This window comes from Bubalus kerabau, chromosome 7 (assembly GCF_029407905.1).
Source record: "Bubalus kerabau isolate K-KA32 ecotype Philippines breed swamp buffalo chromosome 7, PCC_UOA_SB_1v2, whole genome shotgun sequence".
Lineage (NCBI taxonomy): Eukaryota > Metazoa > Chordata > Mammalia > Artiodactyla > Bovidae > Bubalus > Bubalus kerabau.
Genome location: NC_073630.1, coordinates 20,073,377 through 20,092,552, shown reverse-complemented (window position 1 = coordinate 20,092,552; position 19,176 = coordinate 20,073,377). Strand labels below are relative to the sequence as shown.

Genomic DNA, 19,176 nt, shown 5'->3' with positions numbered 1-19,176 from the left:
GAGGAATACAAATATTCCTTTGTTCCTATGAGGTTTCATTAGGCCCTTAGTTTTGAAAAAATATGCAATTTTCAGTGGTAACTATCCTGACTAAAAAAAGAGTAATTAATGATTGACATTTTTTATTAGCCAAACAGGTAACATTTATGAAAAAGCTATAGTAAAACCTGTAATATTGTTTAAACATGCATATGTCTTTTCTGATAGCCAAGACAGTCAACTGATAATTTTTCAAGGGAATTAATGTCACAAAGAAAAATATACCATAGGGAAATATTACTTAATAGAAAAAATTCTGTTACTCTATCTTCATTTGAAATGAAAGAAAAAAAATCAGCAAACATTTATTCAGCAGGTAGTTCCCACTTTGATGAGTTTTAACAGCAATCTGTTTCTTACTGAAACAATGTATTATCTTTCAAGTTTTATAACTGTTCCAATTATTACTGTTACATAACAAACCATCCCAAACTTACTGGCATAAAACAAAAGCCAATTCACTGTGCTCAGAGATTCCATGAACCAGGAATTCACAAAGGGCACAGTGAGGACGGCTTGTGTTGTCTCCACAAGGTCTGGGGTCTCAGTGCAGTCTCAAAGGCTAGGAATGTCTCTGGGAATGACTCAATGGCTGAGGCTGGTATCAGTTCATTCAAACACATATCTGGTGATCGGCCTGGAAAGACATGAATTTTAGGATTGCTGACCTGAGATCTGACACTTGAGGCCTTCCCACATGGCCTAGCTTTCTTACAGCATGGCATCAGTAGGGTCTTAGACTTCCAGGGCTCCAAGCAGGCCAGTGTCCCAACAAACAAGGGAGAAGCAACACTGCCTTTCACTCCTGAGACTACTGTCACTATTCACTCTACTTATTTAACTTATATACAGAGTACATCATGCAAAATGCCAGGCTAGATGAACCACAAGCTGGAATCAAGATTGCCAGGAGAAATATCAATAACCTCAGATACACATATGACACCACCCTTATGGCAGAAAACAAAGAAGAACTAAAGTGCCTCTTGATGAAAGTGAAAGAGAAGAGTGAAAAAGCTAGCTTAAAACTCAACATTCAAAAAACTAAGATCATGACATCCAGTCTCATCACTTCATGGCAAATAGATGGGGAAATAATTGGAAACAGTGACAGACTTTATTTTCTTGGGCTTCAAAATCACTGAGGATGGTGACTGCAGCCGTGAAATTAAAAGATGCTTGCTCCTTGGAAGAAAAGCTATGACCAACCTAGACAGTGTATTAAAAAGCCGAGATATTATTTTGCCAACAAAGGCCCATCTAGTGAAAGCTATAGTTTTTCCAGTAGTCATGTATAGATGTGAGAGTTAGACTATAAAGAAAGCTGAGCACCGAAGAATTGATGCTTTTGAACTGTGGTGTTGGAGAAGACTCTTGAGCGTCCCTTGACTGCAAGGAGATCCAACCAGTCCATCCTAAAGGAGACCAGTCCTGGGTGTTCATTGGAAGGACTGATGCTGAAGCTCCAATACTTTGGCCACCTGATGCAAAGAACTGACTCACTGGAAAAGACCCTGATGCTGGGAGACTGAAAGCAGAAGGGGATGACAGAAGATGAGATGGTTGGATGGAATCACTGACTTGATGGACATGAGTTTGAGCAAGCTCTGGGAGGTGGTGATGGACAGGGAAGCCTGGCCTGCTACAGTCCATGGGGTCGAAAAGAGTCTGACACGACTGAGAGACTGAACTGAACTGAACCTGGGAAATCAGAGCATCACCTCTGCTGCCTTCTACTGGTTACAAGTGAGTCACAAGCATGCTCGTATCGAACAGGAAGAGAACTCCCAAACTCTCAATGGAGAGTGACAACTTTTAGAAGACTACCTGGGGCCAGATGTTCTTGTGGCCATGTATGGAAAATATAATCTGTATAGTAATTTAATATTCACAAGGTAACTTGGTTAATATAATACAACAAAGAGCATTACAACCTTTGGTTGGTTTTAGCTCTGAATACAAGATAACATTTCCTAAAAAATGACTATTTTTAGCTTTGGAAACAAATTAAAATTTATAAGGTTGTTATTTCATATAATATTTGCAACTACCTTGAGAAATAGGTGTTGTTATTATTACCTATATTTTAACAGACGAGAAAGCTGAATTTGAAAGCTGAATAAGTTGCCCAGAAAGTTAAATATCAAAGTTGAGATAAATCCAGACATGTGTGTCTTCAAAGTCCAGGCTCTTCTCACTGACCAAGCAATCTGCACAGTGCCACGTTAAGTGAACCTCACCCAAATCTCATGTGCACCAGAGCCGTACAAAGCAAGGACTACCTGTATCTTGCTTTATATAGATGTAAGTTCTTCAATAATAGATTTATAACCCAACCAAGTTAGATGGTTACACTAGCTAACAACTGTATGTACCTTAGTTATGTGATTAAAAAAAGACAAAAATCACAATGAAATTTATCACAGAGCAGTCTCTGCTATACTATTAATATCTCAAGGGTAATACAATGCTGTTTAGTACAAATAAGTGTTTAACTGAATAAGTACATAAATTTTTATGAAAACTTTTCATGATCATTTTAAGTAGTGAGCTCTTGTATATTCCAGAGAAGCTGTACTATGGCTGAAAAGGTAAATATAATCTATCCTCTCATTTAAATTAATTGGGGGGGGTGTTTTATCTTTTTCTAAAATCCAAATTATGGCCTTATCTATTTCTATTACTCATTATTTTACATTATTCTTTATCTACTAGAGGTTAAGCTTTCTAAATGAAACAAAAAATGGGACTACTTACATTACTTATTTTGTCACTTTCTGTAATGCCTAATATGGTGATCTTGTGTTTCTGATTTGACTTATGGTAATTTGTACAAACCATAAAAAAGTCAGAAATATGACCCAGTGGACAGTTATTTTTTCTGGAAGCTTAACACTTCTCTCTCCAAAAATGTGTTCTGGCAACTGAAAGGAAATTAAGTTAATCAGCTCATATAAATTTTGTCTTGGTTCTAATTGATTTTATTTTTGAAGCCAACTTTATCTTGTAACTTTAAAGATAAACCAACATTTATATTTCTGTGAAGCATAAATATATCATAAATTCTACTTTCTTATAATATCAGTTTCATTTTTCATAATGGAGTTCCTTAATCCCTTGGAGAAGTAAATGGCAACCCACTCTAGTATTCCTGCCTAGAAAATCCCATGTACAGAGGATCCTGGTGGGCTACAGTCCATGGGGTCCCGAAGAGTCAGATATCATTAAGTGACAAACAAGGAATCTTCAAAACAGAATATTTTTCAGAAAAGTTAAAGAAAATAATTTTTACAACCTGACAAATTTCTTTTTAAAAAGAATCTTAAATGATGTGAGCTTCTCACAGTTTTGAAAACAATTTTTTGTTAAAGTACAATGATAGCTGGTTACTTTTTTCTGACTATAAAAAACAAAACTCCTTAAATAAATTCAAGGAACTTATTAGTTATCTGAAATTATTCTATATAATCATTTTTATATAATGAAAAAAATAATTTAAAATTTAATTATTTTTTAAAATAATTTAAAATGAGACTATGAAAATCATTTATTAATATTATATAATTCTTATATGTTAGAAAATACTAATCTATATATATATATATAAAAGAAAATAATATTCTCAGAGAACAATTTAGCAGTCTTATTGCACTTTTATGACTTTTTAAAATGTCATGCTAAAAAAAAAAAATTAAAAAAAAAAAATAAAATGTCATGCTATTATTTCCCCCTAAAAAGTGTATTTTATACTTGTGGGCAAATAAAAAAAGGAAAAATAAAACACATATTTTTGGGGGGACTAGTAGGTCTTCCAAATAGGAAAAGGAGTACGTCAAGGCTGTATATTGTCACTCTGCTTATTTAACTTATATGCAGAATACATCATGAGAAATGCTGGGGTGGAAGAAGCACAAGCTGGAATCAAGATTGCCAGGAGAAATATCAATAGCCTCAGATATGCAGATGACACCACCCTTATGGCAGAAAGTGAAGAGGAACTAAAAAGCCTCTTGATGGAAGTAGAGAGTGAAAAAGTTGGCTTAAAGCTCAACATTCAGAAAACGAAGATCATGGCATCCGGTCCCATCACTTCATGGGAAATAGATGGGGAAACAGTGGAAACAGTGTCAGACTTTATTTTTGGGGGCTCCATAATCACTGCAGATGGTGACTGCAGCCATGAAATTAAAAGATGCTTACTCCTTGGAAGAAAAGTTATGACCAACGTAGATAGCATATTGAAAAGCAGAGACATTACTTTGCCAACAAAGGTTCGTCTAGTCAAGGCTATGGTTTTTCCAGTGGTCATGTATGGATGTGAGAGTTGGACTGTGAAGAGGGCTGAGCGCCAAAGAATTGATGCTTTTGAACTGTGGTGTTGGAGAAGACTCTTGAGAGTCCCTTGGACTGCAAGGAGATCCAACCAGTCCATTCTGAAGGAGATCAGCCCTGGGATTTCTTTGGAAGGAATGATGCTAAAGCTGAAACTCCAGTACTTTGGCCACCTCATGCCAAGAGTTGACTCATTGGAAAATACTCTGATGCTGGGAGGGATTGGGGGCAGGAGGAGAAGGGGATGACAGAGGATGAGATGGCTGGATGGCATCACCGACTCGAGGACATGAGTTTGGGTGAACTCCGGGAGTTGGTGATGGACAGGGAGGCCTGGCGTGCCACGATTCATGGGGTTGCAAAGAGTGGGACACAACTGAGCAACTGGACTGAACTGAACTGAGTAGGTCTTTATTAGGTAACTGAGCTTGAGGTTTTCCATATGATATTAGTCCCCTACGAAACAGGCATACACCTTCTATTTTTACTGAAATCTATTATGTGATTCCCCTTCAATAATAATGATAAGATTTCCTATATCCATATAGGAAATGAGCCTTCCAAGTGGTACAGTGGTAAAGAATCGGCCTGCCAATGAAGGAGATGCAGGTTAGATTCCTGGGTCAAGAAGATTCCCTGGGGTAGGAAATGGCAACCCACTCCAGTATTCTTGCCTGGCAGACAAAGGAGCCTGGTAGGCTACAGTCCACAGGGTCACAAAAAGTTGGACACAATTGAGTGACTGCACATGCAAGAAATGAAGATTTAAAGAGCTTAACCAACTTGCCAAAGGCTATGTTGCTGTTTAGTCCCTAAGTCATGTCTGACTCTTTGTGACCCCATGGACTGCAGCCCATTAGGCTCCTTTGTCCATGGGATTCCCAAGCAAGAATACTGGAGTGGGTAGCCACTTCCTTCTCCAGGGGATGTTCCCCACCCAGGAACTGAACCTGCATCTCCTACATTGGCAGGTGGATTCTTTACTACTGAGCCACCAGGAAAGCCTACCAAAGGCAATACGAAACAATCAACTTCTGGAAGACCAGAGATTCTATCTTCTCTTTGATTTCTTACATTATTTGATCAAGTGAAAATTCAGTTTAATCATTCCTGATGACCATACATATCACAGATAGTTAATTTTCCTCTTGACGAGTGGCATGATATAATTTTCACAATTTGTTGATTTTAAAATAAATGTATTAATCTTTAAAAGTAATAAGTTCAATTTTGTCACAGGTTTGAATACAATTAACTCTTTAGTAGTTCAATAGCTATAATAGAAATTTCAGACACTGCAAATTTAAATACTTTCAAGAATGAGAGAGTACTGAGTGAAATCTGTAGGTTTAAGACAATAGTAAATAATGAACCGGGGACCTCATACCCTGCCTAAAGGACAATTATCACTGATTGTCACCAACTGAAATACTGTAGGTTTAAGGATCCGAAATGTTTAATTTTTCAAGATAAGCTGAAGCCAAAAAAAAAAAAAACCCAACAACAAAAAAGATAAGCTGAAGCAGATTTTTATCAGAGATTTCCTGAATATTTAAATGTTAACAACTAATTCTAATTTCTAAGACTTTGCTAAAAAAATCCATCTGCAAGAGTATGTTTGGCCCAAGGACTGCTGGTTTGCAAACTCAATTAGAGACATGTCTATCATCACTATAGGATAATGTTGTTAAATTAGGAGGGGACTTGAATTTGCAGGGATTCTGTAAAATGAACAAACAAGTATTTATTGAATGCCAATTATATAAAATATTGAGCAACTAAAATTATATTACTAGATGTGTTCCAGTTCAAGAAGTGAGAGGTATCCAGAGAAATAAGAGGCCAGTATGAGAGGTCAGCAGTACTTTACAAAGAGAAAGTTATTCTAGAAGGAAGAGTAACAGAACAATGGTGTCTTGGTGGTATCACTGATGAAGAATATTTAGAGGACTGTAAGATTATTAAAGGAAGATGTATTTCAGACTAGTGAGAAATACAAGACAGACAGCAGATTTCTATGGATCCTGAAAGCTAAGCAGAGTTAAGACTTGATGTAATAGGCAGCTGAAGCAACATTAGATCTCCAGCAGGAAGGTGATATGATCGATGCAGTGTCTTAAAGACTGATTATAGTATGTAGAAAAGATTGGAGAGCCGCAGAGTGGTAACAGAGAGGCCAGCTAAGAAATGGTCTCAGCAGCACAGGAATGAGATGAGGGGCCTGGACTTTGGCAGTAGGAATGAGTGAAGTGTTCTCCCCCAACCTATTTACCTGAATGAATCCTCATTAGTAGCTTGTTCGTGTGTGTGTGTTATGAGCGCACTTTTTTTTTTTTTTTCTTCATTAAATTGGAGCTGCCCTAGTATAATGAACAGAACACTAGGAGAGGAGTTAGGAAATCAAGATTCTAGATCTGACACTGCACCTAACTACATGGGTGAAGCTGGGCAAGTCTCGTAACCTCATTAAATCTCAGTTCTATAATCTGGGTAGTAAAGGACAGAACCAGACAGATGTCACTGTTTGAAACTCTGGACCTTACAATTCCGAAAAGCAATAATCTTAAGTATTCAGATAAAAGTGTAATTTCAGGCTTCTTTTGAAAGTCCAAAAGCTGGTTTCCTTGATTCCACCTTTGTACATGGCAAAACTGGCTGGAGTTGAGTGGTGAATCCCTCCTTCAGGTTGGGCACATACTCTCTAGTTTGCCACAGTCCCATCACTTCCTCAAGTGAGGCCCAGTGTTACCTGCTATTCATCATGCTTTCACTGCTGTTTTTCTTATGGTAGAGAAACATTTTTCTCTACTTTTTCTCAACACTTTTCTCTACATTTTCTAAACTTTGTCTTTTACCAGGGGTGAGAACGTGTAAGAAAAGAGGTATTTTTTTTCCAAGAAAAATAAAAGCATGCATTTTTATGAACATAAATATTCCTTTAGATTTAACAGGCAAAAAAGCTCATCTGCATGAAAAGATTACCATTTAACCCTCTTTAATCAGATAGTTTTATTTAGTTTGGAAGCCCTGTTACACATGTTGGAAAGCTATTGAAAGAAATATCAAAGGAGTGAAATAATTAGATTGACATTTTAGAAAGAGTACTCTGGAACCATGCAAAAACTTAAAAGGGGTATGACTGAGAGGAAGAATATCTGTCAGAGCACTAAAGTGGTCTGCAGAGGTGAAATGACAAATTTACAGTGGAGAAAGGAGGGACTGATTCAAGGAGATAGAATTATTAGAATTGGGGCAACACAACAAGTATTGGAAGTAGAATGATGCTAGATTTTAGGGATGGTTCACTAGATAAATGGTGATACCATCCAGTGTACAGAATTCATAAGGATGAAGAAGTCTCGGGGAAAGGTGAGGTGGTATAGCATTACTCCACAGCAGAAGCTGGCCAACTATAGCTCATTGCCTGTTTTTATACAACCCACGAGTAAAATGGTTTTCACATCTGTAAATGGTTGGAAAAAGTCAAAAGAAGAATGTATTTCATAAAGTGCAAATTACATGAAATTCACATTTCAGTGTCCACAAATAGTTTCCCTGGGACACAATTCATTCCTTTAATCACTGTCTATACCTGGGTTCACTTCACTATGACAGAGATGAGTAGCTGAGACAGCAACCATATGTGGTATTCTCATCACTGAACACTGTTTCTTGAGGTACTACGAATTGTAGTGACATGGTTATTGCTCAGATTGCTCAGTGTTTCAAGCACCATGTGTAATGTCATACCACAACGTTTCATTTTGACTATCATATCGAAGGGCTTCACAGGTGGCTCAGTGGTGAAGAATCCACCTGCCAATGCAGGACACTCAGGTTTGATCCCTGGGTTGGAAAGATCCCCTGGAGAAGGAAATGGCAACCCACTCCCGTACTCTTTTGGGGAAATCCCATGGACAGAGGAGCGAGTTGGACACGACTTACCAACTAAACAACAATCACATCAAAACAGAAAGAGAAAACTATACTTCAAATATCATGCTTTTAATGTTTTAAGGGGAATATGGATTATTCTGCTACTGAATTAGATGGCAAACCACTGTATCACACAATGACACTAAAGCTACACTAGAAAAATTTAACACTTATCTATATAACCAGACTAGGTATCCATCATATTCATAATTCATAGGAAAGTAATCAGAGGAATTAGAAAATATAAAACAAAGTACTTCACTGTACCAGAGTTTCTTCACAAAAATAAAAAGTGGAAATGAATTTCAGTTCAGTCCAGTCACTCAGTCGTGTCCAACTCTTTGCAACCCCATGAACTGCAGCACACCAGACCTCCCTGTCCATCACCAACTCCCAGAGTTCACTCAAACTCATGTCCATCGAGTCAGTGATGCCATCCAGCCATCTCATCCCCTGTCGTCCCCTTCTCCTACTGCCCCCAATCCCTCCCAGCATCAGAGTCTTCTCCAATGAGTCAACTCTTTGCATGAGGTGGCCAAAGTATTGGAGTTTAAGCTGCAGCATCATTCCTTCCAATGAACACCCAGGAAGATGAACACATCTCCTTTAGGATGGACTGGGTGGATCTTCTTGCAGTCCAAGGGACTCGCAAGAGTCTTCTCCCACACCACAGTTCAAAAGCATCAATTCTTCGGCGCTCAGCCTTCTTCAGAGTCCAACTCTCACATCCATACATGACCACTGGAAAAACCATAGCCTTTACTAGATGGACCTTTGTTGGCAAAGTAATGTCTCTGCTTTTCAATATGCTATCTGGGTTGGTCATAACTTTCCTTAGTAGAATAAATTCACAAAGTTTGTGAAAATAAGGTTATTTAAAGCCTACGTTTCTTTATTATATTATTAATCAGCAGTTGTTTTCCCATAAAATAACATGTATTATTGAACTAATAGTATCAACTTCATTCACTCCTACAGATTTAACCACTGTCAGTTGTTTCTACTTTGATAAAAAACAGAAGCTGAATGTCCTAACTTGCCCTATCACACAACAGCTTGCGGGCTTAGCAGTTGTATGGTTTTATTGTGAGTTTTTTTTTTTTTCCCCAAGCTCAACAGTGAGACTGAAATTTCTGAACAAAAAGAAAAGCCTTCAACCATTATTAAACAATGAATACCTTTGGAAATTATATTTTGCTGCAGATTGAAAACGTTTCCTTGAATTTGACCTGAAAGTCTAGGCAAAATACTACTTATATGCAAAACATACTACGTTAAGTCCTTTGGACAACATTTTTCAAATCAGAAATAACCATCAATCTGCTTTATATATTTCTTGTGCTGTCAAAATTAAAAACAAGATCTCTGTGCATCTACAAAGTTGCAACAGATATACTGTGCAAGTTCAAACTATAGTGCCAGCAGTGCTTTTCAGACTTCACTGCAAGCGCAAGAGAAACTCCCATATACCAAAAGCCACTTAACTGTGCAATCGAGGAGCCTCTAACTTTCGACTGGTTAATCTGCAATGTAAACAGCATACTAAATAGCAAATATTAAAGAGAATCGAAAAGAATTCTATAAATGCCTTCCATACAATTAATACAATCACTAAGATCATATGCCCATGACTGACAGCAGCATTTGGTGTCACCTATCTGTGTGAACACATTTCCAAGACAAAATCAGTTAAATGCCTTTACAGACCTGCATTAACAAATGAACAACTGCAATCAAATCTGATGACAGGGTAACTGTGAATCCCAATTAAATGAAATTGCTATCTCAAAAAGAATATTTTCATTAGGAGATCTGTATTACAATAAATCATGTTCAATTCATGTTAGTCTGAACGCAGTCAATAAAGATTTTGTGGTTATTTGCTTTCTCTCATATGTATTTTCACTCTTATCCATGTATTAATAATATCTTTGATTTTGCCTCATGGCCTGCAAACTCTAAAATACTTACCATCTGGCTCTTAATGTAAAAAGTTTGCAGATCTCTGCTCTATGGAGATGCTATTCAAAGTGCAGCAGCATCTGGGAAATGTCTTGACAAGGCAAATTCTTGGCCCACCCCACATCTACTGAATCAGAATTTCTGTGGGTGAGCCCAGTAATTTTTTTCTTTTTTAACAAATGTAAGAATCACTCTTAAGGATTTTAGAGACTTGGTTCTGTCCCCTTGGGTAAATTATTTAATTCTTTGAGTCAGTAAAATGGGAACAGTGTCAACCACTTCATAGAACTATTGAAGAGATTAAAATTAACTTTAAAAATATGAGAAAAAAACATAAGGTTTAGCATGGTAACTGACACTAGTAATTCTTAATAAATGGTAATAAATTAGAAAAGATCTAATGTTGGGAAAGACTGAAGGCAGGAGGAGAAGGGGATGACAGAGGATGAAATGGTTGGATGGCATCACCAACTCAATGGGCAGGAGTTTGAGCAAGCTCCGGGAGATGGTGAAGGACAGGGAAGCCTGGCATGCAGCAGTCCATGGGGTCACAAAGAGTTGGACATGACTGAGAGACTGAACAACAACAATAAATGATAATTATTAATTCAAAGGTGTACTGGGGGACCTCCACACACGAGCCCATGACACATGAAAATTAAATTTTTAGGAATTTTGTGAGACAGTTATTTAAATTTCATAAACTTAAAACTAAGTAAGTTACACTAAACCAAAGCTATTAACACTCAAAACTCATCACTACTTAATTACCTTACCACATTTTATCATCATCTGTGCTCATGCAGCTACTATGTCTAGATGGTAGATATCCTTATATTGGTGTGCTGCACCTCATTTCTTCCCAACTACGCATTCACAGGAAATCAACCACCACAAATCAGAGCTTTTTTGGAGAAGGGCTTCTGGCGAAACATTAATCAACACACTTCTGGCTATCATTATTAAAAATTACATAATGAATTCAGTTTTGAACTCAATGAGTCTGAATTAACTATGCACATAGGGATGTCTAACAATCTGTTAGTTAAAAAGATGTATTTTTAGGTACCAACAGCATATAGATAGTAGCTGAAGCCATAAACATGAACAAAATTGAGCAAAAGAGCATTTAGAGAAGGGATCAGATATAGAATGATATGGAAAAAATTATATGCACAATAAGTCAGAAAGACTTTGGAATTTATAAGTATAGCCAATTATGGCTAGCAACTCAATTTAACTATTCCCATTTATCACCATCCGAATTCTCAGCTTTAACTCCTGGAATGCTTCTACCAACAAAAGCTATATAAATAGATGCACTGAATTACATTACTCTGCCACTTGAATTTAGCATCTATATCTTAGCCAGCATGGGTAATGGTATTTTAGGTCACCTGTTTAGACAAAGCTAACAAGCTTCAGCAATATGTGAACCGTGAACTTCCTGACGTTCAAGCTGGTTTTAGAAAAGGCAGAGGAACCACAGATCAAATTGCCAACATCTGCTGGATCATGGAAAAAGCAAGAGAGTTCCAGAAAAACATCTATTTCTGCTTTATTGACTATGCCAAAGCCTTTGACTGTGTGGATCACAATAAACTGTGGAAAATTCCAAAAGAGATGAGAATACCAGACCACCTGACCTGCCTCTTGAGAAATCTGTATGCAGGTCAGGAAGCAACAGTTAGAACTGGACATGGAACGACAGACTGGTTCCAAATAGGGAAAGGAGTATGTCAAGGCTGTATATTGTCACCCTGCTTCTTTAACTTCTATGCAGAGTACATCATGAGAAATGCTGGGCTGGAAGAAACACAAGCTGAAATCAAGATTGCCGGGAGAAATATCAATAACCTCAGATATGCAGATGACACCACCCTTATGGCAGAAAGTGAAGAGGAACTAAAAAGCCTCTTGATGAAAGTGAAAGTGGAGAGTGAAAAAGTTGGCTTAAAGCTCAACATTAAGAAAACGAAGATCATGGCATCCGGTCCCATCACTTCATGGGAAATAGATGCGGAAACAGTGGAAACAGTGTCAGACTTTATTTTTGGGGGCTCCAAAGCCACTGCAGATGGTGACTGCAGCCATGAAATTAAAAGACGCTTACTCCTTGGAAGGAAAGTTATGTCCAACCTAGATAGCATATTCAAAAGCAGAGACATCACTTTGCCAACAAAGGTCCGTCTAGTCAAGGCTATGGTTTTTCCTGTGGTCATGTATGGATGTGAGAGTTGGACTGTGAAGAAGGCTGAGTGCCCAAGAATTGATGTTTTTGAACTGTGGTGTTGGAGAAGACTCTTGAGAGTCCCTTGGACTGCAAGGAGATCCAACCAGTCCATTCTGAAGGAGATCAGCCCTGGGATTTCTTTGGAAGGAATGATGCTAAAGCTGAAACTCCAGTACTTTGGCCACCTCATGCGAAGAGTTGACTCATCAGAAAAGACTCTGATGCTGGGAGGGATTGAGGGCAGGAGGAGAAGGGGACGACAGAGGATGAGATGGCTGGATGGCATCACCGACTCGATGGACATGAGTTTGGGTGAACTCCGGGAATTGGTGATGGACAGGGAGGCCTGGCGTGCTGGGATTCATGGGGTCGCAAAGAGTCGGACACGACTGAGCAACTGAAGTGAACTGAACTGAACAAGTTGGTTCATACTCTGAAATTTCTACCTCAAGTAGACATTGCCCTTTGAACGATAAAGAAAAACAAATTATAGAGGGATGATAACATAGTTTAAATATCAATGATACTGAACATATTTGAAAGTTTAGTTTCAAAGAATCATAGAATTTTAGAACCAAAATAGACTTTATAAGCTACTCTGGTATCTTAATTTTTTTGTTCTTCTCTCCATAAGAAAGAGCTATTTGTCAAGTTAAATGTCTAGGAAAGCATTTTAAATTAAGTTTTTTCCTTATCAGTTATCTGAACATTTGATTATCTGATATTAACATGGAGTTGACAAAGGAGTGGATCTTCCTTCTCCATTCCTTCTGATGTTCATGAGTGGATATTAAAAATTTACATAATTCTTTATGGCTGGTACCACCAATAATGCCAGAATTCAATTCAATTCAATGCCACCTGATTCAATTCAGCTGATCTGGAGTCTCTGGCGAGAGCACCAGTATTTCCTTAAAGGTACCTAGAGGCTTGAGTATTCTGCTGTGAAAATTAAAGGTACCTAGAGGCTTGACTCGGAGAAGGCAATGGCACCCCACTCCAGTAGTCTTGCCTGGAAAATCCCATGGGTGGAGGAGCCTGGTAGGCTGTAGTCCATGGGATCGCTAAGAGTCGGACACGACTGAGCGACTTCACTTTCACTTTTCACTTTCATGCATTGGAGAAGGAAATGGCAACCCACTCCAGTGTTCTTGCCTGGAGAATCCCAGGGACGGGGGAGCCTATGGGGTCGCACAGAGTCGGACACGACTGAAGTGACTTAGCAGCAGCAGCAGCAGCAGAGGCATGACTATTCTGCTGTGAAAATTAAAACTATGGTTCTCAAAGTGAATTAAGGCTATTACAACTTTCTCAGTAGTAGTACTATTGATTTCAGAATATGACTCTACCAAGGATAGTAAATCTAGCCCTCTCCCATATACAAAAAAAAACGGGGGTGTATATACAAAACAGACATAAAGCCAACATAAGAAAAATTACTTAACCAATGTATATGCTCTTTTAAAACAATAAATGTTTAGTTATTGCCAGCTTACAAAAATATTTTATTGCTCTACCTTGACTTGTAAAGAACAAGTAAAAGTACCAATATTAACTATTTTTCTATGAACCTATTCCTGGACTTAGAAATGCAAGCCAAAAAAAAAAAAAAGACTTATCCATAAGGCTTATACATCAAGAAAAACTCCATGAGTTAAGAGTATAATTAGAGGCACACATACAACTAGAGAAATCCCCAATTCACAAAAACTAACAGAAAATAAAAAGTGATAAACCATTCATCAGTAGAGTATCTTTGATGCAAAATGTCACGTAAAATACAAAACCATTTCTAAACTCACTCTACATGACAGATACTGCAAAAATAAAAAGGGTACTATACTAAGTCACAGAGACATAAAACATAGAATGTCAAAGAAATGTGAGGCACTATGGTGAGATTACAAACTTTGGTTAGCCAAAAATTAGCAAGTGTCATTCCATGTAATCTGAGACATTTAAAAAATGTTTACACGCTTACTTATAGATGTTAAAACAGGGCAAGGAATACCGTACTACTTACTATACATAGTGAACTCTGTTTCTACTTATTCTATTCATTATCCACTTAGCCTTTATAGGTGACCTCCAAATCTATCATTCCTCATAAAGATGCTTTTTAGAAAATACTTAGCCAGAGGTAATACCCCAACCAAACCACATGAACCTGGAGCCTTTTCTCAGTCGTTATTGCTCACTGTTCTGAAGCAGCAGTCATTGACCTTCCATTCTTGAAATCAATCAATTCTAGTCTTTCCCTCCTACCTACTACAGTCTTTTTCAGTGTCAAATCATTTCATTCTTTTTTCTAATGATGTGGCATTCCTCAAGACTCTTATCTTGAATATACTTTCTTCATTTTCTTTGTTGGCTTTCATCCTCCTACCTAACTTCAAATATTATCTCAGGATATTGGTGGGTAATTTTCAGATATCTAGCTCAAATCCTTTCTTGAGAGTTAAAATAATCATTATACATTTTTTACCCAGTTTTGGTCATTCAACAAATTTTTACTGCCAGCTCCATGTGTGATACACTAGTGTTAGAAATGTATTTCAAAACCTAGTATGAGAATCCTTGTCATCAAGAAGTAGAGAAGCTAAAAGAAAAGCTAAATAGTCCATCAGGAGCAAAACTGACCATTCATATGTCCTCTTCCAATGGACTGAATATATATTTAGTAGATCCCACCTTCTCAGTATTCCCATGTAACAATGTATGACTTCCTTAATTCTATATTCTTTATGTGCCATATTCTATTCCTACTGCCATAGCTTGGTTCAGGCTAATACGTATTTTCACCCAACTGCAACAACCTTCTTAACCATTCTCTAGTTTCTCATCCAATCCATCCTGCACTCAATTAACAAATTAACTTTCCTAAACCACAGATGTGCACCAATACTTAACTGCATAAAATGTTAAACAGTCCCTCAAGTCCAAAAACAGCTTGACATTAGAGGCCTTCCATGATCTGTTCCTTACCTGTTTATACTTTTTCATCTCTGTCACCCACTATTTCCTTACCTTTTGCTGTAGCCAAACATGATTATTTAATCATATCCTGAAACTGTCTGAATGTTCCTATTGCTGTATCTTCATTTATGTCACTTCTCTCCCTCCACCCCCATTCCGATTAACAGTCTCCATTTCTACCTTTCAGAAGCTTAACCAAATACTGGTTCAAATAGCATCATTTTTCTGAAAACTTCTCTCCATCATCGGAAAGTATAAAATATATTAAGGTCTTCTGTATCACTCATACTTTATTTCTATTACAGTTATCTGTGTATGTATTATTCCTTAAGAGTATAAGAAACTTAAAGAATGTTTTATTAATCTTTATCCTTCCATAGTATATTACATATGGTTGATATTCAAATATGAAGTATACATTAAATTTTAATATATACATAAAATAACAGCCAAGATCCATAAGACCACATAAGAAGTTTCCTTCACTTTCTTATGGAGAAAATCACTGCCACAAGAATTTTTTTTTTTAAACCACCTATATGTTTCTTGAAAAGACATTAACAAGTGATTTTTTTGCCTTATCAGTAATCAGTATACCCCTTATGTATGTATGAATTGTTACAATAACTTCCTTGGCTTAGAATATAAAATTGCTTCCCAAGCTTTCAGTTTCACATTATTGTATGTACCTACTGATCACAACCTAAACCGACATACCACTGAAGACAGCAATGTAAAAAGAAATAGCTTGCCTGTGGCTGCTCCAAAACCCATACCTCTTAAGACAAATCAACTTTTTTTTTTTTTTAGAAAGAGAGAAGAGCAATCATGGTGTAATTATACTTCTGTTTCCACTTCCTTCACACCTCCGTTACCTCCCTGCTGCTGTTGCTAAGTCACTTCAGTCGTGTCCGACTCTGTGCGACCCCAAAGACGGCAGCCCACCAGGCTCCCCCGTCCCTGGGATTCTCCAGGCAAGAACACTGGAGTGGGTTGCCATTTCCTTCTCCAATGCATGAAAGTGAAAAGTGAAAGTGAAGTCGCTCAGTCGTGTCTGACTCTTAGTGACCCCATGGACTGTGTGTGGCCCACCAGGTCCTCCGTCCATGGGATTTTCCAGGCAAGAGTACTGGAGTGGGGTGCCATTGCCTTCTCCAACCGTTACCTCCCTAACATCTACCAACTCAAACATTCTTCAGAGTCCATACTTACAGGTTCACAAGTTCACAAAAATAGACGGGTTTCCAGTTCAACAATTAATTCAAAGATTTACTGAATACCTACTATGTGGAAAGCACTATGGAGGACCCAAAAATTAATAAGACACAATTTTCATCTTCTGGAACACATGACTAAACGCACCACACACACACACAACGCCATTATAAAGATGATTATATAAGAGCTAAAAAGCTTCCAACAAGGTACAAACAGAATGATATGAGGAGAGAGTAATATAGTCAAAGAATACCTGAGAAGCTTCAAATGAGGAATGGATTTAACTTTCTTTGAAATCAAGTAATAATATTCAAGATTAATTATTTTTAAAATATTTTTTCAGTAGTATCGCAACAGAATTTAATTTTTTTCCTACTGAAATGGTACTGATTCAACGTGCAAGTTAAAATTTTAAACAGATTTTTATTAGCTCAGCTTGAAACATGGTGAAATACAGTTTATAGGCCAACCTTGTGGCCTATACTTAACAGGAAAAATTTTATTATGTTCAAAGGGAAGACAAACGATGTCTCCAACAATCTGAACTAATATTCTACTCCCAGAGAAAGTCTAGGCACATATAAATGGACCACCCAATCTTTACAGAAATCTGTTCAGCATACCAATAGGACATTAAAAACAAAAAAAATGAACAAGTGAAAATAAAATTCTGGGTCTTAGATTCACTTTTCATTCATATCACCTCCTCTTGTAACAATGACCTCTTCCTGATATACAGCAAAAGGTCTGAATCAGAGCCTGGAGCATTTGCTTTTCAAGCTCCATCCACACCATTTCTAGATTTAGACACTTCTTTGAAGATTCTGAGTTGCCATGACCTAACTCTGGACGTGCTGAGAACTCTATTGACAGATGAAAGGCCCACACTCATCTGAAGCTTAAAATAACTTGCAGGGAAGGGGTGGGAAAAGTCCGAGTTGACATATGCCAATGTAGCACATTTTAAAAAGAGGAAACTCTAATAGGAATGGAAACAAACTGGGGAACTTGGAGAAGCATGGTATCCCAAATTGCTACCATTAAAAAAAAAAACAAAAACAAAAACAAACTTTGGTCTTTTAATTACATTACAGTATTCATGAGACGTTTTTGCAATTACTGAACTTCAAAATTAAGCAACATACTGTGAAAAAAAATAGGATAAATTACATGCACTTTTATAAAAGATACTTGCTTTTAAATATCCAAAACTCTTGACATTAACAAAAAAATAAAATCAGATTATGTTAGATTTCGACAAGAGAAGCCGGGAAAGAATAACTAACATGTAAGTTCGGTAACATGTTACAGGGTGCAGTTTCCTACTACAGTAGACAGGCGAAAGAACCAAGAAAAGGGGTTGAGCACAGCAATACTGCTACATTGTAGCCACTCAACACTATTTCAACAGCTAGCGGGCTCTATCCATCCTTCCTCACGTTCCTCGTGGCCTCTGACAAGTCATCCTTTCAACCTATGAGACTGTCCGCTCTCCCCCAACAAATATAATTCCCGTGCAGGTTGTAAAATCTCCCCCACAGACTACATGCTCACACCTCCTCGCCTTGGGATGAGCAGTCCGCACAGTGGGGAAAGGTCGCCCTGGCAGGGAAGTTGGGTGAAGTGGTCTTTCTCGCGGTCCGACCCGAGCCTCCAGCCCAGCAGCCGCCGGGAAAAAGAAACGGGCGGCCACCGAAGAAACCGGGAAGGGGCAGCGGATGCGAGCCCGCGAGGCAGGCTCCGTGGTGCCCGAGCACCGGCTCGGGCAGGAAGAATGGAGGAGGGGAGGCTAGGCAGCGAGGTGCCCGAGAGCCGGGCGGCGGTCCGGCCCCGCGGCCCGACCCCACCCCGCACTCGGCACCCTCCCAGTTCGAGGACCCGGCGTGCGTTCCGCGTGCGCCGACTCTCCCGGGAGAAGAGCCACTGCCTCACACCCGTGGATTTGAGAAATCCGGCAACTTTGCGTGAGAAATGCTTCCCACCCTGCAACACACCGAGAAAGAGAAATATGTCAGGCGATGACGGGGGAGGAAAGATGACTTACCCATGTTCCTCCCAGAGGGTGAGGAGCCGGCAGGGCGAGACGAAGGTCTCCGGTGCGGGCGGCGCGGCGCTGTGTCCTCCGTCTACCTCTGTCTCTCCCGCAGCCAGGGAGGGACCCGCGGGGGGCGGCCGCCGGGGAGGAGCAGCTGCCGCTGCTGCTGCTGCAGACGGCGCGGCCGCGGCGGGGACGAGCGGCGGGGGGCGGGGCGGGGTAGGGCGGGGCGGGCGCGGCGGGCGCAGCCTGCGGCGGGCGCGGCTCCGAGCGAGCGAGCGAGCGAGCAGGCGGGCGGGCGGCCGAGGCGCCGAGCCCAGCTGGAGGAGCGCCCGCCCCGACGCGCCGTCCGAGAGCGCCCCGCCCTCCCCACCGAGCATGCTCAGTGCGTCTCCCCCTCCCCCCCGCGCCTGGGGCCGGTGAATCTGAGCGTGCGGGTGGGTGT

At 39.2% G+C, this 19,176-nt stretch overlaps 1 protein-coding gene across 8 annotated transcripts in view; it reads right to left on the bottom strand.

The window, feature by feature from the left end:
• Window positions 1–18,926, bottom strand: part of RAP1GDS1 (Rap1 GTPase-GDP dissociation stimulator 1) — a 151,028-nt gene extending 132,102 nt beyond the window's left edge. For all 8 annotated transcript variants that reach the window (XR_008716777.1, XM_055587757.1, XM_055587758.1 and 5 more), the window contains exon 1: window positions 18,741–18,926. Coding sequence is in view for 4 of the 8 variants with exons in the window: in XM_055587752.1 (XP_055443727.1) it covers window positions 18,741–18,744 (4 nt within the window). In the remaining 4 variants the exon portion in view is untranslated. The remainder of the gene's footprint in view (window positions 1–18,740) is intronic.
• Between the last annotated feature and the right edge of the window lie 250 nt (window positions 18,927–19,176).